At 45.5% G+C, this 24,103-nt stretch overlaps 3 protein-coding genes across 15 annotated transcripts; all 3 read left to right on the top strand.

Annotated features, from left to right (window-relative positions):
* Positions 1-497: 497 nt before the first annotated feature.
* Positions 498-13,837, top strand: LOC138142176 (polyunsaturated fatty acid lipoxygenase ALOX12-like). Of its 2 annotated transcripts, XM_069063161.1 has the most exons (14): positions 498-806; positions 2,612-2,819; positions 3,518-3,599; positions 3,731-3,853; positions 3,992-4,095; positions 4,396-4,556; positions 5,828-5,971; positions 6,271-6,480; positions 8,308-8,394; positions 9,314-9,483; positions 12,146-12,267; positions 12,969-13,069; positions 13,174-13,341; positions 13,459-13,837. In XM_069063161.1, exons 1-14 carry the CDS (start codon positions 672-674, stop codon positions 13,636-13,638), a joined length of 1,995 nt encoding a protein of 664 aa, XP_068919262.1. In that variant the 5' UTR covers positions 498-671; the 3' UTR covers positions 13,639-13,837. The 2 variants fall into 2 exon arrangements, with proteins under 2 accessions (XP_068919262.1, XP_068919263.1); XM_069063162.1 differs by lacking the exon at positions 6,271-6,480.
* Positions 13,838-16,092: 2,255 nt separating this feature from the next.
* RNASEK (ribonuclease K) lies at positions 16,093-17,792 on the top strand. Its single transcript, XM_069063180.1, has 3 exons — positions 16,093-16,331; positions 17,104-17,183; positions 17,355-17,792. The coding sequence occupies exons 1-3, from the start codon at positions 16,254-16,256 to the stop codon at positions 17,494-17,496; spliced, it is 300 nt and encodes a 99-aa protein (XP_068919281.1). The 5' UTR covers positions 16,093-16,253; the 3' UTR covers positions 17,497-17,792.
* Positions 17,793-17,938: 146 nt separating this feature from the next.
* Positions 17,939-21,436, top strand: BACC1 (BPTF associated chromatin complex component 1). Of its 12 annotated transcripts, none has more exons than XM_069063169.1 (6): positions 17,943-18,256; positions 18,802-18,926; positions 19,538-19,639; positions 20,367-20,569; positions 20,784-20,888; positions 21,206-21,436. In XM_069063169.1, the coding sequence occupies exons 1-6, from the start codon at positions 18,236-18,238 to the stop codon at positions 21,208-21,210; spliced, it is 561 nt and encodes a 186-aa protein (XP_068919270.1). In that variant the 5' UTR covers positions 17,943-18,235; the 3' UTR covers positions 21,211-21,436. The 12 variants fall into 12 exon arrangements, with proteins under 12 accessions (XP_068919273.1, XP_068919279.1, XP_068919270.1 ...); XM_069063166.1 differs by having other exon boundaries at positions 21,202-21,436; XM_069063175.1 differs by having other exon boundaries at positions 17,944-18,256; positions 18,730-18,926; positions 21,202-21,436.
* The last annotated feature ends 2,667 nt before the right edge of the window (positions 21,437-24,103 follow it).

Here is a 24,103-nt window from a genome sequence, read left to right as displayed (position 1 = left end):
TTTTAGACAAGTCCTTTAGGCTCTCTGGCTCTTGGTTGCCTCTTCTGTAAAATGGGAGGATTGGGAGGAAAACATTTGGGAAAACCTTAAAATCCTAGAAATGAGTTATGTCATAAAACATAGATAATATTTGCTGGAAGGGGACGTAGAAATATCATGTCCTACTCCGAAAATCATGTTAAAAAACAAAAACACAAAAAATACAGCCAAAACTTAGAGAAGTCACTTAGACTAAAGCTGCTTGGGATTTGGGAAATTAGCCTGGTTTCTATAAGAAGAAATTGAGGCTATTTTCTTTCTGGCATCCGTTGAATTGTCTATCAGTTCCCCACATCCCCCCAAAACAAAAAAGGCAAGTTTCCTGTTACTGATAACCAAAGCCTCTTATTTCCCATCCAGGCAGTCCTAATCACCTCGAAAAAAACCCCAAACATTCCCCCATCCCAGCCCATTTCCCATGGCAGGTTCAGGCCCGTCCCCCTGGGTGGGGAAAGTAGAAGCTATAAGAGTCTGAGAAGGGTGGGGACTGTAGGTACAAAGGCCGGTGTGGGAAGAGCTCCTACACTAAAAGGCTGGAGTCTGCGCTAAGGAGACTCACTGGACAGCTGTGGGCAGGGCTCTGAGCAACTTTCCCGTTACTCTTCTCTCAGCAGCCAGGGCCTCCAGACAAGATGGGTCGATACCGAGTACTCGTGGCCACCGGGAGCTTTGCCTTCTCGGGGTCCAACAACCAAGTGCAGCTGTGGCTGGTCGGGCTGCGTGGAGAGGCGGAACTGGGGCTGCGGTTTCGGCCAGCTCGGGGACAGGTCAGTGAGGGGATGAGGATGTGAAGAGGAGGTACGGGACCTGGATAGTCTGAATGCCACAGATCCAGACAGCTGAGAAAAGATAAGGAAAGGGTTCTGGGCAGGGGACTTTTAGCTTACTGCCATGCTGATCCTAGATTGGAGGACAGGAAAATGACAAAGTTGGAGTATAAGGAACACCTGGAACTCTTCTATTCCTGACCAATGGACTTGAACAGGAAGAAACCTTGAAAGGGTATAGTCATGAATTATGCATGGCCGCCTGGGATGCCCAAGGAGAGGTCATTTACCTTGGAGTCAAAAGGTGGAGGGTGAGGAACAGGGGAGGGACTTGTAGAAACAATACCAGACTTGGAGTCAGGGGGTCCGGGTTAAGATGCCCCCTATTCTGCTACCAAGGATCTAGCTTGTTTCTAGGTGGCCAAATCACTTCACTTTTCTATGAATCTGTTTCCCTCTCTGTAAAATGAAAGTGATTAGACTACATACCAGACAGGTTTGGTATACAGGAAGTTCTGAAAAGCACTATAGAAATGTGACATGTTCCCATTGCCCCTTTCCTGTTTGTTCTTCTCTTAGAATTTTAAAAATTACTTTAGTAAACAAAAACCATTTTTTTTCTCCTTCCCATTTCCCACCTCTCCCCAATGAAAAAGAAAGAAAAATATGCATAGTGAAGCAAACCAGTTCCTAAATTGGCCATGTCCAAAACACAGGTCTTATTCTGTATTCTGAATCCAACAAATTATGAGTCCTCTGAAATGATGGTCGGTTAATCAGAGTTTTTAAGGCTTTCAAAGTTATTTCTCTTTACAATGTTGCTACTGTATACTTTTCTGGTTCTACTCATTTTATTCTGCATCGGTCCATACAAGTCTTCCCAAGTTTCTCTGAGTCTCCAACATTTTTTTATAGCATATTAATATTCTAATTACATTCATATATCCCCAATGTCAGTCTCTTTGATGACTGATCTCCTACCTGTCCCTTGACCATTCTGAAAAACTGTTCTCTGGGGGCTATCACTAATATTCTAGAATTTATTATTTATAAGATGTGTACGAGGTATGTAACTTACAGATTATCTCTAGAAAGGATCCTAGATGGTATCTAGTCTAACTGTCATATTCCTTTTACCTCTTGAAATCCTACTCATTCATCAAGGCTCAGTTGCAATACCACATCCTTCACAGGCTTCCCAATCGTTGCCTCCCCCACTGAACTTGTTCTTTCCCCAGATTAACCACTGTTTATAAATTTATATCACTTAAAGAAACATTTTAAAAGTTTTATTTAATTGTATTGCTCTCAACTACTCAACCCAAGTATAATCCTATAGCACATGGGTTCATCTTATGGGTACATAGAATATAAGAGATGGAAAGACCCTTAGAGATTTAATTCAATTGACCAAATATTACGTACTATGAATTTACACTGTGATCATCTAATCCAACACCTTCAGTTTAAAAATGAGGAGCCTCGAGGCCCAAGCTCACACATGTTGTAAGGGGCAATCTAGACCCGACTGTCTCCAGCAGTGTCTGCATGAACAGTAAGTTCATTCCTCACATTCTTATTAGTAGACAGTTACCTGCGAAACTTCTTTTCAATATAGAGGCAGTGTCTTGAGGTTGAGACCTAGGTTCAAATCTTAGCCTATTTATGATATTGGGCAAGTCCTTTAACCTCTGAAGCTTCAGATTCCTCATTTATAAAATCCATAATACATGACTTTGTCAATTATGATTATAGTTCTCTATCTCCTGATTCTTCTATCTTGCCCTCCTCTGCCCACACCCTAGGTGGAGGATTTTGAAGTTGATGTCTCAGAAGATCTGGGTCCCCTCATGTTTGTGAAGCTTCGTAAAATCCACCTTCTGCTAAAGGATGCCTGGTTCTGCAACCACATAACTGTTTGGGTCTTTGAGCAGAGCATGGAGAAGGAGATAGTGTTCCCCTGCTACCGATGGGTACAAGGGGATGGCATCATCTGCTTGCCTGAGGCAACTGGTGAGAAGAGTGGATTCTGGAGCAAGGAAAGGGCAGAGGACTTAGGACTGGTAGAGAGTTTAGGTGTTATCCTAATTAATACCCTCATTTTAAAGAAAAAGAAACTGAGGTTCATTAAAAGAATGTGACTTGACAAAGGTGGGATATGGTTGGAGTTAAAGTTAAAGAACAGAAGAGTGTTGCTAAGGAAAGAACCAGAAGGAAGGCAGAGGATATAAGGAAGAGAAGGCACAAGGAAGGCAGAGCACAATGAGGGGACAGGAAGTCAGAAGTAGAAGGAGCTGGAGGAAAAGTTCTATGACATAAAACAATAGCGTTACCTGGGTGAAGTTGGGGATATGAAGATGTTGTAGAGAGTCAATAACAGAGACAGATAAAAGGTCTCAGAGTAGAAAACATGAAGAATGTGATTTTGGAGAACAGGAGGTATGGAAGTGGGTGAGGTTGGGGCAGGGACAGAAAATATGGCATCCAGAACTAGGGAAGGAGTAAGATGGGGATAGGAAGCCTGGGGTGGTGAAGTCTGCCCTAAGAGTAGGCAACAGGTAAGAAAAGGAATGGGGGATAGGCTTGACACAGAAGCAGAGAGGAAGAGAAAATGGGAATGAGACTCAGGAAATTGGTGAGCTGGGGTCAGGGGATAGGAAGCACATACATGGAGATGGAGTAAGTGAGACCTTATTCCCATGCCTCCCCAGCTTGGATGATGAGAAATGAAATCCAGGACCTGTTTCAGAAACATGGAGAAGAAGAACTGGAGGAGAGAAGGACACTATATTGGTGATGTCCCTGACCTCTACCTTATATACATTGTGACCCATGACCCTTTGGTGGCCTCTAACCTTCACTGACCCTTGATTTTTAACACACCACTGACCTATTTTTTAACTTCTGATTCCATGGACCTCCAGCTGGGCCACGTGGAAGAAAGGGTTACCCTTGTCAGTGGCTGCAGCATCAGCAGAAGACCTGCCCCTGGATGTGAGATTCCATGAGGAGAAGAAGATTGACTTTGAGGGGACACGGATTGCAGGGTAGGAATGAGACCAGAGGCAAAACTTGAGTCTGGGGTGGGAGCTCCTAGGCACAACGGCAGATACAGGGGTTGCAGGTGGGCAGAGAAATATTCAAACATCCAATTCTCCACTTAATTCCTTTGCTCTTTATCCTAGAGTGATGGATATTGCTCTTAACCGTCTGTACACCCTTCTGAGCTCCTGGAATAGCTTGGAAGATTTTGACCAAATCTTCTGGGGCAACAAGAGTGCCCTGGCCAGTCAGTAACAGTCCAGTAACCTTCCAATCCAGTCCCATCCTCTCCAGTGACCCATCTATGGCAATTCTGTGTTTCCCTTCCCCATATCTATAGCACCCAACTTCCCCTGAATATTCTATCACTGCTGTCTTTCCACTGACTATCTTATCCAGAAACGTCCCTAAAGGTGACTCACTTTAGGCCTCTTTCCTGAGGGGGTCCCGGGCCTCTGAGGGTGGGGGGCTCAAATGCTTGGGACCCTGATGAGAGTCTGAGCATAGAAGCCCTTGGGGTGCTGTGATCTCTGCCTTCTGCTCCCAGAGAGGGTGCGCCAGTCCTGGAAGGATGATGATTTTTTTGGCTACCAGTTCCTCAATGGTGTCAACCCCACACTGCTGAGAAGGTCCACCTCACTCCCCATTCGGCTTGTGATCCCTCCAGGGACAGAGGGTCTTCAGGCCCAGCTAGAAAGAAAACTCAAGGTAGCCCTTTCCTCTTGTTCTCTCTTCTCCAATCTTTTCTTCTTCCTTGGCATCTTTCTGACAACATGGAATCCTAGGGATCAAGTTATGTTATTTTCTATATACACCTACCCAGAACAATGCTTGAGATTTAGAGAAAGGAATAGGGTGAAACTACATAAGGACAACTTGATTTGAAGAATGGAGGAACCCTAACCAGACCCTGTAAAAACACTGATTGAGGGGTGGCTAGGTGGCACAGTGAGGAGAGTACCAGCCCTGGAGTCAGGAGGACCTGGGTTCGGATTCGGCCTCAGACATTTCACACACACACACACACACACACACACACACACACACACACACACACACTAGCGGTGTGACCTTGGGCAAGTCCCTTAATCCCAATTGCCCTACCCTCCCCCTTCCAAAAAGCAAAAAAAAAAAACCCCTAAAACACTGATCTATCAAGAGAGCACAACTGGAAGGGTCAGCAGAAGTAATTCAAGCCCCAAGCTTCATGCAGAGCCTCATTTTGGGGGAATCTTGTGGATGTGTGAAACAAAGAGGAGGGCAAAAGAGCAAAATGAGCCTATTGTTCTTCCTGTGGTGAACCTGGAGTATAATCAGGTAAACAAGACAAAAAAAAGAGCAAACAGATGGAGACAGGGCAGATTAGCAAAGTGATGCAGACTCTCTATATGGATCTTAGTATGGGGTCTCAGGACACAAGGAAAGAGAGAGAGAAGGGAGTTAAGAGAGAAAATGACTTAAAGAGTTTCCTAGAGTAGTTAGGAGGGTATGGCTTGGGAAGAGGAAGAGGTTGAGAGGAGGGAAAAGAAACTTTGGGTAAGAAGGGAGATGGTAGAAGATCACTTGGGGAGGGACAGATAGAAGTTTGGGAGTTTAGACTGGGTACAGGAGATTAGAAGAGAGAGGAGAATTATCATCCAAACAAAGGGACCTTTGATCTGTTTCAGTTTAGTGTGAATGAAAAGGGCTCTGGAGGCTGAAGACTTGATTGGTAACCTCTGCTTTGCTTTAGTAGCTGTGTGACCCTGGACAAGTCATTCTACTTCTTTGGGCCTCCGTTTCCTCCACTGTAAAGTGAGGGGTTGTACTAGATGACCTCCAAGGTATCTTCCAGGTTTCATATTCTGTGGGTCTGCATCTACTTAAGAATCTGGACTTCTCTTTTAGTCCTTTATGCTGATCCTTTGACTGTCCCTGGTATTAAAATTGTTGTTCCACATTAAGCTTTGAACCTAATATAGCATTAGTATATCCCCTAGGAGGGCTGCCTGTTTGAAGCTGACTTTTCCCTGCTGGCTGGAATCCAGGCCAATGTGATCCAGGGAGAGAGGCAACATCTGGCTGCCCCCCTAGTTATGTTAAAGATGGAGCCTGATGGGAAGCTGCTACCCATGGCCATCCAGGTAAGGGAACCCAGGCATCCTTCTACTCAGCTCCCTTATTCATCCTTCCTCCACCCCATTGCCTCCCCACCAATCTATTTCCTGGGACAAAGATCTCTCACTCTCTTCTCTGCCTCATCAACCCTTCTTCCTTTCAAAGATCCAGGGATCTAATGCCCTCCCCATGGAGTTCAATAAAACGAGCTGTGACGGGAATAGAGGCCCTGGGTTCACACTCACTACCTGTCTGACCTTCCGTGGGCATCTGAGGTCCCTTCCAGTTCTAGGGCCATGATTGTATTGATTCTTTTGTCCTCCAGCTCCAGCCTCCCTGCTCTAGCTCTCCAGACCCACCACTCTTCCTGCCCTCAGATCCCTCCCTCACTTGGCTCCTGGCCAAGGCCTGGGTCAGAAATTCTGATTTCCAGCTGCATGAGCTGCAAGCACATCTGCTGAAGACCCATTTGGTGGCTGAGGTGTTTGCTGTAGCCACCATGAGGTGCCTCCCAGGGATGCACCCCATTTTCAAGGTATTCACCTTAAGCCTACAGTTACCCTTCATATTCCACACCTGTGAACCTAGGTGAAAGAGTTGCCGAATCCAATTAGAGGGTAATGTTCAGGAACCTTTTCTACACAACAATCAAGCATTACATGTTTCCCCTGATAGCACAGACTTCTGGGAGGCAGCTTTAATACAGGTAAAAGAACAAGTCATTTTCCTTCTCTGGGCCTTAATTTCCTCCTCTGTGAAATGAATGGAACTAATGATGTCTCAGGTTCTTTCTACTTCTTATTTTTCAAGGTTCCAGACTGTGGTAATGTGGACACTCAGTGTGTACTAAGCACTTATTATGTGCCTGGCATTGTTAAAATTTCTGAAGAATTGAGAAATGATGTGGCCTCTGCCTTCATGAAGTTCATGATATACATACAAACCTGTAATACAATCTGTAATGAATTGGGTGCTTGCTTTTTCTTTTTAACTCTTGGCACACTCTCCCTCTCATTCCTTGTCATATTCCTTCTCCTCTGTTCCTTGCTCCCCCTAATCTCTACTTTTTTCTTTTCTTTTCCTCCTTTTCTTTCACTTGTTTTCCCTTTCTTTTTTCACTTCTAATAGAGATAGGAACAAACATTGCATAGGTGGGGGAAAAAAATCTGTGGACCAGGCTATCTGAATTGGAGAGTTTGTGCAGGGCAGAAGTGAGAGGCTCTTTGGGGACCAAATTTGTGGAGATCTTGAAGGTTTTTAAGAACTTTGAATTTTATATTGGATTAAAATGCATATTTTAAGAAGATAAATCTTTATAGTGTGGAGTGGAGAGAGAATGGAGACAATGATCACAATTAGATTGCAACAATAAAGGAATGGAGTGACAGTGAGAAGGGAGGGGAGGATCTGAGTTATTACAAAGAAAGATTTAACAGGATGGAGAACAAGGGAGAGTAGGAGTTAGGGATGACCGATCTTTTGAGCTTGAGTGAATGATAGAAATTGAAGAGTTGGTGTGAGTGGAGACAAAATTTGGGGGACATATGATGTGTATGGTTTTAGACAAGTTAACTTGGAGCTCACTGTGTGACATTCAAAAAGAGAGAAACTTTTGGTACCTAAAAATATAGCAGTGGAAACCCAGTGAAAGGTCCAGGCTGAAGATGTAGATTTGTATAATACAGAGGTGATTGCCAAAACCATGAAAATATGACTGTGTAAAAGAAGACCTGTAGTTGAGAGAACCTTGTAGGGTATCCACCACTGGGGTCAGGAAGAAAAAACATTAATGGAAGGTAACATAGAAAGAGATTATAGATATAGATGGTAAACAATTTCTCAAAGATCCAAGAAAAAAAAAACTCCCAAGAAGATGTGGAGAAAATGAGACTTTGAGCTGATCACAAGGGAGTATGCAAAGGAACTTGGAATCCTAAATTTCCTCAGAAATACATTTCAAGTGACTCTCTTGCTCAAGACACTACAATGAATGACTCCTACTCCCCATCATGGTATTGTATACTTTGAACTCACATACAAACATTTTCCTCCAATCAGTTTGGTCTTCCCCAAATATGATTATGCTTAATCCCACTTTCATATATTGACTGCTGTTTTTCCTCTTTTGCTCCTACAAAACAGCCCTCCAATGTCCTTCCCTCTCATTCAAGTTTCTTGTCCTTGAAGGACCTCGAGGGCATCATTTTTATCTCCTAGATATGATCTCATTCCATACCAACTATGTAATCTGTCCTCATATTTTATAATGCTCCTAAGATTGCAGCACCATCCTTGCTCAGGGTCTATTGTTCTGTGGGACAGAAGCTTTCTCCTCTCACTTCCACCCGCCCTTTTCAAACAGCTCCTGATACCTCATTTCCGCTATACAATGGAGATTAACACTCGTGCCCGAACCGAACTCATCTCTGATGGGGGAATTTTTGATCAGGTATGAAGGGGTGTGACTCAGAAGTTAGAAAAATGTGGGGGAGTCAGGGAAGAATATGGATCTCAACCCCAGGTCCTCTTTTTTTTTTTTTAATTCTTAGGAGCAAATGAAGATTTCCCCCTCCCACAACCTCAAATCAATTACCTGAATCTATCTTATTTTTAATCCAATTAAACATTTATTAAATACCTAGTATTCACAAGGCTCTGTGACTATACAGATAAAACCAGACATAATCTCTGTCCTTCATGAGCTTACAAAATGGCAGAAGGAAAGAGAAGTACACAAATAATTACAAATTAGAAGATGATTTAAGTACAGATGGAGAGTCGAACACCAATGTAAGATTCAAGGAAGGAGATCATATCTACCTGGGTATACCAAGGAAGGAATCATGGGAGTGGGAGCATTTGAGCTGGGCCTCAAAGGAAAAGAAAGATTTCAATAGCTGCATGTAGAAGGACTGAATTAAACATATGGGGACACTGTGCCAATTTAGAACATATATACAGTGTATGAATGGGGGGTAATGTGAAATAAAGTGAGAAATGTAGGATAGAGCAAGGTTAGGGAGGTCCTTGAATGCTAGACTGAAGAATTTGTATTTTATTCTGCAATCATGGTGAACCACTTAAGGTTGGGGGCAAAACAATGACAGCATCAAGTCTGTGCATTATCTAGAGTATTCTGGCAGTACTGAAGGATGACCTTGGAAAGAAGGGGGCTGTAGTCCAGGAAAGCTGTTAGAACATTATTTCAGAAAACTGTACCTCAATGGTTTGGTGACTAATTGGATGTGAGAATTAGGGAAAAATAAAAAATTACCTGGACTCCCTAAATTCCTCTCATTCTTCTTTCTAATTCTTAAATCTGGCTTCCCACCTTCATCCCAACCTAACTTTCCATTCAACCTACACAGGTGGTGAACAGTGGTGGTGGAGGTCACCTGGATATCCTCCGAAGGGCAACCCTTTGTCTGACCTACAGATCCCTCTGCCCTCCTGATGACCTGGCTGACCGAGGGCTTCTGGGGATTCCATCAGCTTTCTATGCTCATGATGCCCTACGTCTCTGGGACATTATCTCCCGGTGAGGAGGTGGCACCAAGGGGAGGGATGGACTGAACAGGGAGAACGTGGGCCAAGGGATTCCAATAGTGAAGGGGCAGGTGAGGACTGGGAATCAGATAATCTAACCTAGACAAACAAGAATGGCCAAGCCTGAAAGGACATATGAAAGAGTCATGAGATGATGGCCAGGATATAAGAAAAAGAAAGTCATTGGAGAGTCATTAGAACCGTTTGCATCATCTCTGTTTTTGGAAGAAAAATCATATTTCATATTTACATGGCATATTATAGTTTCAAATCACTTTTTTTCACAACTACCTGTGAAGTAGGTAGTACAGGTACTACAATTACAAATGGTGAATGGTATGTCCATTTTACTACAGGTGAGGAAATTGAGACTTAGCAACATTACATGACTTGTCCTTAGTCACACAGTGGTGAGAAACAGTCAGGACCTATGGAAAAGAAACTTTAAATTAAAATAGAGAAAGCTGTCCAGGTAAATCTTTCAATCTAAATGAAGAGAAAAAGACTTGGAGAATGAGGGGGGGGAGGGGAAAGAGAGAGAGAGAGAAAGAAGCAGCTACAACATAGGAGGAAGAATACCAGTTAGTGAGGTCCAATATTGATAGGAGAGAGAATCCTAAAAAAACAAACAAAGCCAAAACATAAATCCTTCAAACACATGACACAAATGCACAAAGGATGAATAATAAATAAGATTGCAAACTGGCACCACTGAGACTTAGTAAGTATGATTCATGACAAGAACATCACTATGGAAAGTTATACTTTATTCAAGTGGAAAAGGATAATGGGGGCAAAAGGCAAAAAAAAAAATGTTATGTGTTAATCTCCAATCTAAGTCAGGACACTATGGTACTTCAGGTTTCAGATTAGAATGAGATGAGACACTCACACTCCATTTGCCATTTGACAAAAGGAAGTTCAGTCAATCAGAACACAGATATGATCTGCAAAGCAACCTAGAGAAAACCTAATTCAGTAGGCACCATGGTACACATGGACAGAAAATCTTTCCTTATAGGGCATTCAGAAGTTCACCAAACCTAAAGAGGATTGATTGAGCTGAGCTTTTATACCTTAGGTGACTGGTTTTCCCAACTCTTGTGACCATGCAACCATTTCAGTAAAAAAAAAAATTTTTAGTATGCAATTCCAATATATCTATATTTATTTATATGTGTATAAATGTACTATATGATATGTACTAATAAGTATGTAAACTGTGAAAGATTCAAAAATATAAATTGAAAATATGAGATAAAGAAGAAACAATATTTGAATCAAAAAAGAACCACTGGAGTTTACTGCTTGAAGAAAATAGTGTGTAGATCTTCAAATCCTGCCACCTGTGTGCAGGATGAATTGGAGAGAGGAGACACTTGAGGCAAATAAACCAATTAAGAGGCCGTTGTAATAGTCCCCACAAGAGGTGATAAGGGCTAATAGAGTACGTTCAAAAAAGAATCATGCAAGGGATGTGATGGAGGCTGAAATGACAAGATTTGGCAACTTCCTGTATACATGGGCTGAGGAAGAGAGGAGAGTTCAAGGATAGCACCTAGGTTGTAGATCTGGCTGATTGGGAGAGCAAATTTCAAAAGCTTCAGAGAAAGTATAGAATAAGATCCCTAAGATTCTGTGACCTAAAACTCTGTAGTCAAAACTAGCCTAGGAAGGGTGGGAAGCTCTCCGAAAATGAACATCTGAGGAAGGAAACAGAAACAATGCCAATGGGGAAAAGTGAGAATCATCTAAAGAAACTTAATGCCTCTTTTGCCAACTTAAACCTTAATTGGAGATGAACACAAAGGAGCAGAATAATCCCATAAGAATAGTGTCAAGTACAGAATGACCTGACTCTGATAATGAATGTTAAAGACAACCAAAGGCTTTCTAAGTTAAGTTTGGGCAAAAAAGGACCAAAGTAGAGATAGGACTACTGCTCTGATAGACGGCATGATGACGGAGCAAAGGCCAAAGTATGCAACTGTTTTTCTGGCCAAGAAGAATGATCTTTGGATTGGAAAGAAGAGAAGAAAAATGGTGAAAAGTAAAAACCCCACAAGAAGTAAAAAGAGAATAGAAGACCTACTTCCTTTGGAGAAGTTCAAGTCACCTAGCCCAAATTACCCCATTGCTAAACTAATGTTAGTGACATATGAAAGGTCAAGAGAATGGGAGAGATAATGCAGGACTGCAGAAGGGAAAAAGATCCCAACTGTCCAAAGAGAGAAGAAAAGGGAGAAGACTTGAGAGGAATGGATTCACTTTCAATCACTTAAAAGACCAGCATGTGAAGAGACACTGGATTTGATCTGTGCCTCAAGGGGCAGCACTAGGAGCAAATGAGTAAAGTGGAAAGAAGGAAGACCTACTTTCTTTGATGTAAAGAGAAGCTACTTAACATACAGAGCTACCCAAAAGGTAATGAGATACCTCTAGAGGTATCAGGTTTTCCCTCATGAGTGATCTTCAGATAAAGCCAGAATCACAACTTGTTGGTGATGATATGATATAGAAAGGATTTTTCATCAGTTTAGGGTGAAAAAATGTTCCTTGAATTTCCTTCTAACTCTATTTCTATGATTCTCGGTGAAGTCCCACCTGTCCCCCTTCACTGCTTTTCCCTGACCTCCTTCTCTCTTGGAGAGCAGGTATGTACAAGGAATAGTCCACCTCCATTATTCAGAAGATGAGGTTGTGCAGAGTGACCCTGAAGTACAGACCTGGTGCAAAGAGATCACTGAGATTGGACTGTGTGGGGCCCAGGAACGAGGTAAGATATGATACCTCCCATACTGAAAAATCATCTCTCCTCTAAATCCTTCCTAGAGACATCTCTGAGCTCCACTACCTTTATGAAACTGTTGCAAACCTAGAGACCACTCAAGATGCTCTCAAACTCCTGTCCCCTTACATTTCCCTATATCCTGACTTCTTATCCCAGGTGTTTATAAACAACACAGAAAGAAGCAACCTTGGCCCACAAACAAAAGGCACCAAGAACCATATAAGGCAGATGGCACCACATGGCAGCAGGGTTCCACTGCTAGTAGCTAGATCTTAGGATCTCTATCCTCCAACTTCATTACCTCTACTCAAAGATAAAATTCAGAGACATTTCTTCCCTCAAAGACTAAGTTCCTCCATCCTCATCTATCCTCTGCCTTCTCCAACAGACAGTACCTTTTTCTCCCTACCTGCTGCTAGGCTACTACATACAGTCCATGTGCAAGTCTAAATTTGTATCTAAACTTACAACGTAAGGGAATTCGTCAGAACACAAAGACTTGTGAGGGAGGAAGTGATTTATACCTCTAAATCCCTTAAAGGGAAAAATAAGATATTTGATCAACTTATAAGAGCCAAAATTTTCCTAAATTCACACATCCCAGAATTTTGGCCACCTCATGGGGACACCAGCCCTTATTTTCCCCTGCATCTTTTGTTTCTACTACAAACTCATCTCTCTTCCAGGGTTTCCTGTCTCTTTCCAGTCCCGTGTTGAGCTCTGCCACTTTGTCACCATGTGCATCTTCACATGCACAGTCCAACACTCAGGCATTAATCAGGGACAGGTAAAGTAATTTAGAAATGTGATTCTCTGAAAATGGGGGCCTTTATTGGGGGAAAGGTTTGGAGAAAGCAAACTAAGGGCTCAGACTGTCTCTCTCAACCACAGCTAGACTGGTATACCTGGGTCCCTAATGCTCCATGCACTATGAGGCAGCCACCACCAACCACAAAGGACGTAACATTAGAGATGGTGATGGCCACACTTCCGAATGTCCATCAGGCCTGTCTCCAGATGACTGTTGCATGGCACCTGGGCCGGTTCCAGCCAGACATGGTAAGAGCCAGGGCCAGCAGAGGGAATACGGCCCAGGGATAAGGGAATAGAATTGGCAGCTAAGGGTCTACAGACCTGAAGCTTGTGACTGTGAGATGACTTTCTTCTTTGTTTCAGGTACCCCTGGGTTATCACAAGGAGGAATATTTCTCAGGACCTGGGCACAAGGCTGTGTTGAACCGTTTCCAGGAAGATTTGAATACTCTAGAAAAGGAGATTGTGGCCCGTAATAAAGGCCTGGACCTGCCCTATTACTACCTTCAGCCAAGCCGGATAGAGAACAGTGTTACCATCTAAGCCTAACATCTGGCTGACCACCACTCTGATTGGGTTGGAAAAGTCCCATTTCCTTTTCAATCCTCGTCCTTTTATAAAAATCAGGTGCAAAAATCACAAACTTCAAGCTCTCTCCCCACATCTGACCTAGCTCATTTTCTCACCACGCTACTAAGCAGGGGTCTTTCTTCTTCTGGTATAAAGCATGCTTAATATAACACTCCAGTGTCATGGGTCATTAGTTCACATTCAGCTCCTCGGCAACACTCCTCTCCCACTCCCCACAAATGCTCTGGTACTGGTGTTCCTAGAAAGAAATCATCTCTTTGACTCTCCTCCTGGGGCAGGAAGCCCTCTCATAACATTCTGCTCAAGGATGGGAAAGCTCCCAGTGTAACCAGATATGAAGGTTCCAGTCCCCTATTCCCAGCACTGATAATCCCCTCAGCTATACTACCTCACTGCTTCTGTGTCCTTACACATCTCTGCCCCTTTGCCACAGTCTTTGATGAACAAAGGAATTAATCCATATACTTTAAAGCATCTCAACCCATGTTGCTCAGGGAACAAAATAACTGCAATGCTGGCATAAGGCCACAGACTAGTACTAACTTTCACTGTACCATCCAGGTGATATTCTAGGACATAGTCATCTTCCCTGGCTCAAAAGATTAGAGTAGTTGTCCAAACAACCTTTAAAGTCTTCCATACATGAATATAACTAAACCTTTTTTGAAGCTGTTTCCATCATCCTTTTGTACTACCACGAAGGATAATTGATTTTATGCTTTTTTTTTGTTATAAATTTGTCTCTTTCAAGCTTCATAGGGATACCTTGTTGTTCTGGTATCTCATAATTCACAAACTTCAGTCAGATCCTGTCTTCATCTTTCCAGTATGAGCAACAACATACTTCTAAAACACTTGAAAATTATTCATAGCATCATCTGTCCATTATCTTGTGATCTTTGAAAGCCTGAAGTAAATAAAACAGGTATTATTATTCCTATTTTACACATGTGTACACAGACTCATAGGCTAAATAACTTATCTTGTCCTATATCACCTAGGTAGTATCAGAGGTGACTTGAACCCAAGACCTGGGTTCCAAATCAATCTTGCTTTTTCCATGGCCCCATGCTGACTCTCCAATGATAAACACTAAATCATATTTTAGTCTGCTTATTCAGAAGCTCTTCCATTAATAACTTCTAATGATTCAAGGCTTATAAGGTGTTTTCTTAATAACTACCCTGCATGGTAGGAAGTATAAATAGTATTATCATTATTGACAGATGAGGAAACTGAGATTCATAAAGGTGAATCAAATTATCCAAAATCTCACAGTAAAGGATGAAAGAAACCCAGGTCTACTGATTACCTGTCCGGTCCTCTTTCCACTACAGCTACATTTGACTTTTCTCTGTACCAGCTTCAAATCTGTTCTACTTTTCTCTAAGTTAATAAGCCAGAACTGAATGCAGTATTCCAGGTGTGGGTATGTAATGGTTTTGTACAAAGGAAAGTGTAGGGTCGTGGAAAGAGCATTCAATTTAGAGACCTGGGTTCAAATTCTAAACCTGACATCAACTCTGTTACAATGGACAAATCACAACCTCTCCGGGCCTAAATTTCCTTTCTAGCAAAAAAGGGAGTTGGATTAAATGGCTCTCATAGCTTTTAAAGCATGGAACATATGGCTTCCTCTCTTTGATTTCAATTGCTTTTCTGATAACTCCTGGCCTTTTGTTTGGGTCACAGAAGCACAATGACTCTAGTCGCCTGAAGATGCTTTTCTAGTTCCTGTTAATGAAAAAGAAGAAACAAAAGATCTTTCCCTCTGAACGTTTAAATCCCTGGTTCTTCCTAGATCACCATGATCTCCTGAAATTTCAGAAGGACCACTTGGCAGACCTGAAAACGTATATGCTGTAATCCCTATCCAACAACCAGGCCTTACACTACATCTCTTTAAAGCCAAAGGTGGAAATGGTTCTCATTCCCCTCCTCTCATAAGATGCACTGCCAGACTACGTCCCCCTCCACTACACTTGAGCAGGGACCGTCCCCTGCATCCTCTCATTAACAGATAAGGGAAACTAGGCCAATATCCAAAAAAAGTCGCCTCGAACTGGGAACCCACAAATTCACTCACTATTTGCTATACTGGAGAGGCCAACAGCACACCTTAGGGATCACGTGACTCTAAAGTGGTTCAGTCATGTGAAAGGCCCCTGGTTCCAGTTCCGTCCTCCCTCAGACCATACCATATTCGTGGGGAGAAAGAGGAGAGACAGATTCGTATTTTCCCCCGGATTCAGTAAATTAGGATTTTGTGGAAGGTGAAAGTGCTGCATATTTCATCCTCGGTATCGTTTCTTTACGGCATTTCTCCCTCCCTTTCCAATTTCTGGGAATAGCCGGTCTCCAGAGCTCTAAATCGGTTTCCTACCCCCACTCTCTGGTCCCGCCCCTTCCCGGCTCCGGTATCTCCCTGCTCGCGCTCCGCACCCCCCCTCCTGGGGAGCTCCCACGTCCATTGCAGCTTCGCTAAACTACCTCAATCAGGGATTTGGTTTCCTGGGATCCGCTCTCCGCTCCATCTCCTGCACTGTCCGTCCCGACCAGGGATCGCCATGGCTTCCCTCCTGTGTTGTGGGCCCAAGCTGGCCGCCTGCGGCATCGTCCTCAGCGCCTGGGGGGTGATCATGTTGGTGAGGAGGCGGAGGGAGGGCGCGACGGAATTGGGACAAGCTCTAGGACCGGGCGCACGTAAATTCTGTGGCATTGAGAGAGAGAATGATTGAAACCCGTTTGGAGTGGGATCCGAGGGCGTTTTCGAGGACTCGGGGGAGAAAGGGATGGTGGGGAGGGGGATGAGAATTTGGGGAACTAGGGGAGGATAACAATATTAAGCACCTATGTGCCTGCCAACTGATAAGCGCTAGTGATAACAAGAAACGCAAACCACAGAACTCTCTCAGAGAGCTCAGGCTGAAGAAGGGGTGAAGTCGAGTGTAGGAAGAGTGAAAGGTATGGGGAGCTCAAGGAACAAGAGCTGATTAAGGAAAGTGAGATTCTGAATCTGAGAAAGGAGAAATCTGGCGTACAGTTTACCCTCTTTCGTCCCTGGCCTCCGGAATGGGGTAGAAACTCAAAGGAGGAAATCCATCCCGTGATAGTGACGCCCCCTTGGTGAGAGAGAAGGGCGTTGTGGGTGAGATCTGTTGCTGGATCACTAAATGTGGCCTGTCTTTTTTGAGTTGGGGGGTGGTGGTGGTGGAGGGAAGGTGGTCTCAGTTTCAGCCGAGTGACATCCCAAATTAGGCAGCTGATTCTGGTTTAGTCTAAGCACATCCCTAGGTATAGCCAGATCTGAGAGCCTGATGTTATGGCAACAAGAGGGTAGAAGAGCAGGTCAAGGTTGATTCACATGTAGTGACTTTCTGGTTTCAGCTGCCCCTTACCCTCATATTCTTTCCCCAGGTCCTTCTTGGAATTTTCTTCAATGTCCATTCTGCTGTGCTAATTGAGGATGTACCCTTTACTGAGAGTGATTTTACCGAGTGAGTTGTAGGGAATGGGAGGGATTTCCCAGGGCCACAGGCTGGAGACTTAGGCCCCTGGGAGCTTGGAGAGTTGGCCGAGAACAGAGAGGGCTGGACTTCAAGTATCCTGAGGACAGTGAGGCCTTGGGAGGCCAAGCAGCTGTCTTCACTCTTACTTTCATCCTCCAGGAGTGGTCCTCAGAAAATCTATGAACTTTATGAACAAGTGAGCTACAACTGCTTCATTGCTGCTGGCCTCTATCTCCTCCTTGGAGGTTTCTCGTTCTGCCAAGTTCGGCTCAACAAGCGCAAAGAATACATGGTCCGTTAGGACACTCCATTCCACTTCCAGGGATCAGGGGATCTCCCTAACCCATTACCCCATGTCTCTTATTTAAATTCTCTTCTCTCAACTTCCCCTTCCTTCTTGGGGTCCCTCCATTTCTTTCACGTTAGGCACTGAGGGTGTTGCTGGATGCCCCCTGGGGAGTGGGTGGGGAAGAGAAGGGCTTCAGTTATCCATTTTGCTCGGTTGTTTTACCCCTGTTGTGTGGGGGTGGCTCGACCTTCCCCTTCCTAGCCCCTGGGATGTCTCTGCTAGTAACAATAAAGCGAAGGTGTACTCTGCGCTTTGGTGTGAATTTGTGCTTGTAGCCCCTTCCTTCTCTAAACGCCTGGGGCGCTTGTAGGGGAGGGAGGGCGGGAAACTGCGCTTCTGGGGCTAGGAAGGTGGGGCTTGGAAAAAGAGCAAACCCAGAGGGTTACTAGCCAGAAGCGGAAGTGTTCCGGCGCCTCGCCGGAAGCTGAGTGAGCTCCGCCTACCAACCCCGGTAGTAGGGACGAGCTCCTGTGCCCGCCGCCTTCCCTTCATGCCTCGTGGACTGAGCGTTCCCTCCGACTGATGGTGCGGGGGAGGAGCGCGAGCGCGGCGGACTCCAGGGGCCGGTGAGAAGCAGCTCGCTGAACAGAGGGGCGGGACTTCCGCGGCCGTTTGTTGGCTGGGCTGCTCCCGTTCTTGGCTCGCGCGGCAGCTGCTGCAGCTGCGTCCCCGGGAGCTGGCGTCCAGGGCCATGACGTCAGCTTCCACCAAGGTGCGCGCTCCTCCCCCCACCCTCAGCCCGGGAGAGACCGAGAGAAACGGGGTAGCTTGGGGGAGGGAGACCGGGAGGATATCCCTTCCACTCCCCCCCCCCCCCCCCAGCATAACGCCTCTCACCGGACTTGGAGAAAGGAATCTCGGGTGTAGCTTCTTCCCAAGGGAAGGGACTCCTTTCCCACCAACTCCCCAGCTTAGCTCTCTCCCACCAATTCCAGGGGAAGGAGTTGTAGCACCTTTTCCCTACCATCCCAGGGGAAGGGAAAACTGGGCACCCTCTGGATAATGCTTTCTCTGGAGTGGAAAAGGAGGTTGGGGTCCCTGGTTATTTCGCTTTTCATCCATCCGGGATAGTGGAGAACTCCAGGTTCATTTCACCTGATGGGGAAAATGAAGACCCTTATATAATGCTTCCCCTAGAGTGGGAAGGGTGGTGCATTTTCTAGTATTACACTCCTCCCAAGGTAGAAGCATGCTCCAGTGAGGTGCCCCTCAGGGGATGAGCCTGTGTCCTGGGCATTGTACCCCATAATCCTGTAGTGGTTGGATCCATCACCTGCCATCCTCCAGGTTGGGGAGATCTTCTCCGCTGCTGGTGCTGCCTTCACAAAGCTTGGTGAACTGACTATGCAGCTGCATCCAGTGTCGGACTCCTCCCCTGCCGGGTATGTTTGAGAAGAGAGGAGCTGGATCCCGCTGCCCCCCACCCAGGGAGGAGGGAGGATCTGGCACACATAGCCCTAGGTGAGGGAAGGGACTGACACTCTCTACAATCACCTTTACCGGACTCCTGGTTCTCAAAATAATGCCCTAGTCCTTGACCATGGGGTTAGCTCTTGACTATGTTCTCTGTAGAGCACTGACAATGTGACCTTGAGCACATCATTTAAAGTTTCTATGCCTGTTCCCTCATTGGTAAAGGCCCAAGTCTTGGGGTTGTTACAAGAATTGTATAACTTTTGTAAGCTTTACCGTACTGTACTAAATCAAAGTATTATTTAAGTACTCTAGGCAAGCTCTCTATGTTAGAGGTCAGATCATATTTTTGTAGGTTTTTTATAGCCAGGGTTGAGGGAGGCAGATGGGGGTGTGGGGGGTGTTACGAAGGGTAGTTAAAATTGTTTCCATGAGATGCCCAGAGACACTTAGGGTATGTGGAAGGACTAAGGGTGCTTGGTGGTTTTGAAACTGAGAATCCAGAGCATGTGGTATGTAGGGTGACTTCACCCCTCCTTCCCCTGCTCCACTTCCCCATCCCCCTCTCCCCTCCTGACAGTGCCAAGTGGACAGACACCGAGATAGAGATGCTGAGGGCTGCGGTGAAACGATTTGGGGACGATCTTAATCGCATCAGCTGTGTCATCAAGGACCGGACTGTGTGAGGGAGGGTGGTTAGACAGGGAATGGGGGGATGGGGGTGGACAGCTTATCCTCCTCCCTCCCTTTCTTCCTCCTCCCCTTGTACTACCTTTCCTGCTATCTCTGGTCATTTTGGTAGGATGCCCCTGGGAACTGGATATAAACAGTATGAGAATTTGAAGCAGGGATTGTTGGAATATTTTGGTAGGGGCTCCTAGGTTACTTCTGAAAGTAGTTTGCTTAGGATCTCCTAGGGTGCTTACAAATAAGAGTATGCTAATTGTAGGGACCCTCCTAGCAAGTTGCTTATAGGAAGACTTCTGGGATTCTTTGTGTTGGGTATTTGGGGTTGTTTCCTTGTGTTTACCTAGGGTGGAGTTCCCACTTAGTAGATGGATCTCTATGGTAGTTCTTTAGTGTCCATACCCTCCTGCCTGCCCTTCCCGAAATCCACTCCAGTCAAATGATTCCCTCTCTGGAGTTTCCTGGCATTCCAAATAGAAGCATGAAGCCCTCTCCCCTACTTTGTTCAGACATTTTGCTTCTAAACCTCCTAGCTCTTTTCCCTAAGTGGTCCAAACACTTGGAAAAGTGAAAAGTTGTCCCTCCTTATGAAAAGGTTGGGGATTTCTGAGTTAAGAGTTTCCCAGGCCACAGATTAGATTCCCCCAAGTTTCCTAATATCTCATTCATGATATCCCTTTGACACCTTTCCCCCTTTTCCCGTATGCTCTGTCTCTCCATAGTGCTCAAATAAAGTCTACAGTGAAACGGAAAGTATATGAAGACTCTGGTCTCCCTCTTCCAACTGAATCACCCAAGAAGGGACCCAAGAAGGGAGCATCTAGTGTCCTGGTTCCTGCCCTACCTGTACCCCCACCCCCTGGGTCTAGTGTCCCTGAAACTGGGGGCCCTCCCCCAAAGAAGCAGAAGGCTGGTGAGGGCCATGGTATTTTGTTGTTTTTTTTTTTTTTAGGGGAGTGCTAAAGGAGAAAGATAAACTTTGAGGCTGAATGAGAGAACTTGGAAATGAGACCAAAAGGGAACAGTCTCCTCCCTCAACTTGTGGGGGAAGAGTTAGAGGAGGAGCTGGGAGGAGGGGGAGCTGGGGTTGGGAAGGTCTGGGGAAATTGGGGGGGACCTAGTTGATGCCTCCCTCTCAGATGTGACGCTGAGCGCCCTGAATGACTCAGATGCCAACAGTGACCTAGTGGACATTGAGGGGCTAGGGGAGGCTCCCCCAGCCAAGAAACTCAACTTCGACCAGGGTAGGAGTCCTTCCCCTTCCCTAGTGTAGGGTTGGGATTTGGGGGAGAAGGTTCTTATACCCTGGGAAGAGGGAACTTTATGGGGTGGGGAAATATGATATAATAAGAAAGGAGTAGATTGGAGTCACTTGACTGCTTTGAGTAGGGGCTTTGCCACTGACTAGCTCTGTAATGTTGGTCAAGTCACTTCCTTTCTCTTCTCTAAAATGAAAGGGTTGCATCAGATGTTCTGTACGTTTTGTGACAGGTAGGCATTTCCTTGGAGGGTGGGTTTAGGGTTTTCTGTCTCTCCTCATTTCATTTCCTGTTCCAGACAGCCTGAAACTAGACTCTGGACTTCTCATGACCTCTACTGATTCTCCTTTGCTCTCCCGATGACCTTCCCATCTCTGACCCCTGTGACTCTTTTATTGTGGACCTGAGTGGAAATCTGGAAAAAGGAAAGCTGGAAGAAAATAAATATCTGGCCTACAGACCCAGTGTGAAAATATGCCCTCTGCCCATAATGGACATTTTTTTACAGAAGCAAATAAAAATTTCACTCTTAATTTGGTGGCTTTGTCTCTGTTTCATCAGAAAACAAGGGTTTATTCCTCCAGCATTCAGAGATGAAAGGGTCTTCTTCCCACAGTTGCTCTAGCTACCCTGTCTGAAGCAGCACTCTCAATACTGGCATAGCTTTCCCTCATTTGCCAATATTTCTGTGCTGCTAAAGCCAGGGGGGCCCAAGGTGGTAGGAGTAGGGGTAGAGAACAAAGTTGTACACAGAAGACTTCAATAGTTAAGGTAGGACTTTTCCCTGAATGCTTAGGATTTCTCCCATAATTCATGTGGGGGTACTCTGTGTGTTCAAAGTCTCCCTATGATCTTCCCTAGTGAAGAACCCCTGTGTTTTTATGGGGCCTATCCATTCTGTTTGTCATACATCCCCCAGGGTCTCCAGCGTGTCCAAGGCATCCTGCTCCGGGGTCCAGGCTGTGGTGGTTTCGATGACTCCCCTACCCTCACTCTAACACCACAGTGTGGTTTGGACTTGGCCACAACACTGAACAAACCACAGTGTGCTGCTGGGGCGGAGGCAGGATGGGATTTGGGGTAGGGCGCTGTGGAGAAACAAAAGGGTAGGAGAGAGGTAGATAGATACAGGGGAAAACTAAGAACATAAGGCTGGTCAATGGAAAAACTGAAACCTGACTTGTTGGAGAGAGCTTAGGAGATGCAATGGAAGGGAGGGAGGTAAGGATGCAGATAGGTAGACAAAATTCTCGGAGAATCTGACAAAGAATAGATGGGGTCATCTTCCCTTCCTACAGAAATCAGGCCAAGACTTTCTTAGGTAGGATCAGGTAGTATATATGAGGCAGTGACCAATTGGAATGTGGGGAGGGTAACTGACAAGAACCCCATCTTATTCAGCCCCGAGACATACACACACACACAGACAAATGTAGGTAAATACAAAGACAGCCAAAGAAAGGCTGACAGGTCGTGAAAGCCAGTCCTGCATAAGGATGGAGCTGGGTCTCAGTTGGGGGATGGAGGTCAGAAAACTTCTTGGGACCCTGGCCTGCCACAAAATGTTGAGGGAGAGGAGGGAAAGGCAGGGGTTTGGAGGGGTCGGGGGTGAAAGTACGAAAAAGCCTAGGAGAAACTACTTTTTGGCATTCCCACATACCTCAGTCCCTGCTCCTCAGCTCCACTGTGGGTCCTTTTAGGGACCCATGTATCCTTTTCTACATACTCACCCTCATATTGGTCCCATGAACCAGGCTTAAATCCCCAAGGGGAAGCCACGTTGAACATACAAACATTCCCCCTTTTCCTCACCCATGCTCCTCCCCAACCTCCAGGCCCTTCCTCCTGACACGTCCTCTGTCCTCCCACGTCCTCCCATCTTGTCTAGGACATTAGAGGTAATGGGCATGCAATCTTTTTTTTTTTAATCTATATGTGGATCTGTTACATACATAAACCCAGAGCCAAGAGCAAAAATAATTCTTCAGAAAAATAAAAAGTACCTTGCAGATATATATTAAAAAAACAACAACCACCAAAAAACTAACCCCCTTTTCAATTTCCTTTAAAAAAAAAAATCCCAGAAACCAAAAAGAACAAAGATGGTGTAAACAGTTTTTTCAGGTTTTGGAGGAATCCAGGCCCCCCCCCTCCTAAACTTCTCCACCCTTAACACTCCAGAGCTCTTGTCTTCACCTACGTTACCCCTCTAACCTAAAAAGTTCTAAAAATAATCCTAGTTTTAATCATCAGGAGAATTACTTAAAAATTAGAGATGGAGGCCAGTGGAAGAGGCGAGGAGGTGTAAGAATTCTTCGGTCTCCCCTTTCAGTTTTGAGGTGGTGTGCTATGAATTTGGGGGTTTAGTAACCTCAACCTGTCACCCTATCTTCAAAGTCCATACCCCAACTCCACCCATTCCCCCCAACTTCCCCCATTTTTGCCCCCAAACAGGGGATGCCTCCCTGCCCCCTCTCCACTTACCTCAGCTATTCCCCCCTGGTTCCTGGTCCCCCCCCTCATTTCTGAAGGGAGCCGATTTGGAAGCATATTCCCCAAGTTAGGGGCCCAGGAGAGAGGAGACACCCCAAGTCGTATCTTCGGCCTTCTCTTTCTCCTGGCTCACTTAAGGAATGGGGAGTGCCTTAAGATGGGAGGAACCCCCCCAAGAGGGCTTAGGAGTGGGGTTTCCCCACTCCAAGTTAGAATTGGGGACACCCTCCCCCCCTCCCAATCCATCCGTCTCCAACTTGGGTGGGAGAGGCAACAGAAATGCCCAAGTCAGATTACACCAACACTACATTCCTCACCCACCCTAGAGGGGTCCAGGGCTCCCCAAAAAATCCAAAAAAAATTGAGGGTCGAGGGGGGACCACCCTTGACCAGCACTCCAAATCTGGGACACTCAGGTACCCCCGTTTCTCCAGGAAAATTCTTCCTTTTGCTTGCCTCCCGCCCGCCCTGCTCTGTCCTGATGCCAATTTTGGAAGTCACTCTCTCCCTCCTCCTCCCGGGTGCCCCAGCCCGCCCCCCTCCCCCTTCAAGGCTGAGATGCCTGACACCTGGGTCCCTGGACAAGGGTCCTTCCCAAGGACCTGGGGAACAAGGTACCCAATCCATTCCCCCTACCCCCTAGGAAGCTAAGAAGCCCGGTTTCCCCTCCCCTCCCCCCCTGGGTCCCTGTGGTGGTTTAAAGAAGC

Source organism: Petaurus breviceps, unplaced genomic scaffold (genome assembly GCF_028583685.1).
Source record: "Petaurus breviceps papuanus isolate PSGF00001 unplaced genomic scaffold, PetGlider_PUasm1.0 90537, whole genome shotgun sequence".
Classification (NCBI taxonomy): Eukaryota; Metazoa; Chordata; class Mammalia; order Diprotodontia; family Petauridae; genus Petaurus; species Petaurus breviceps.
This window is presented reverse-complemented; position numbering and strand designations above follow the sequence as displayed.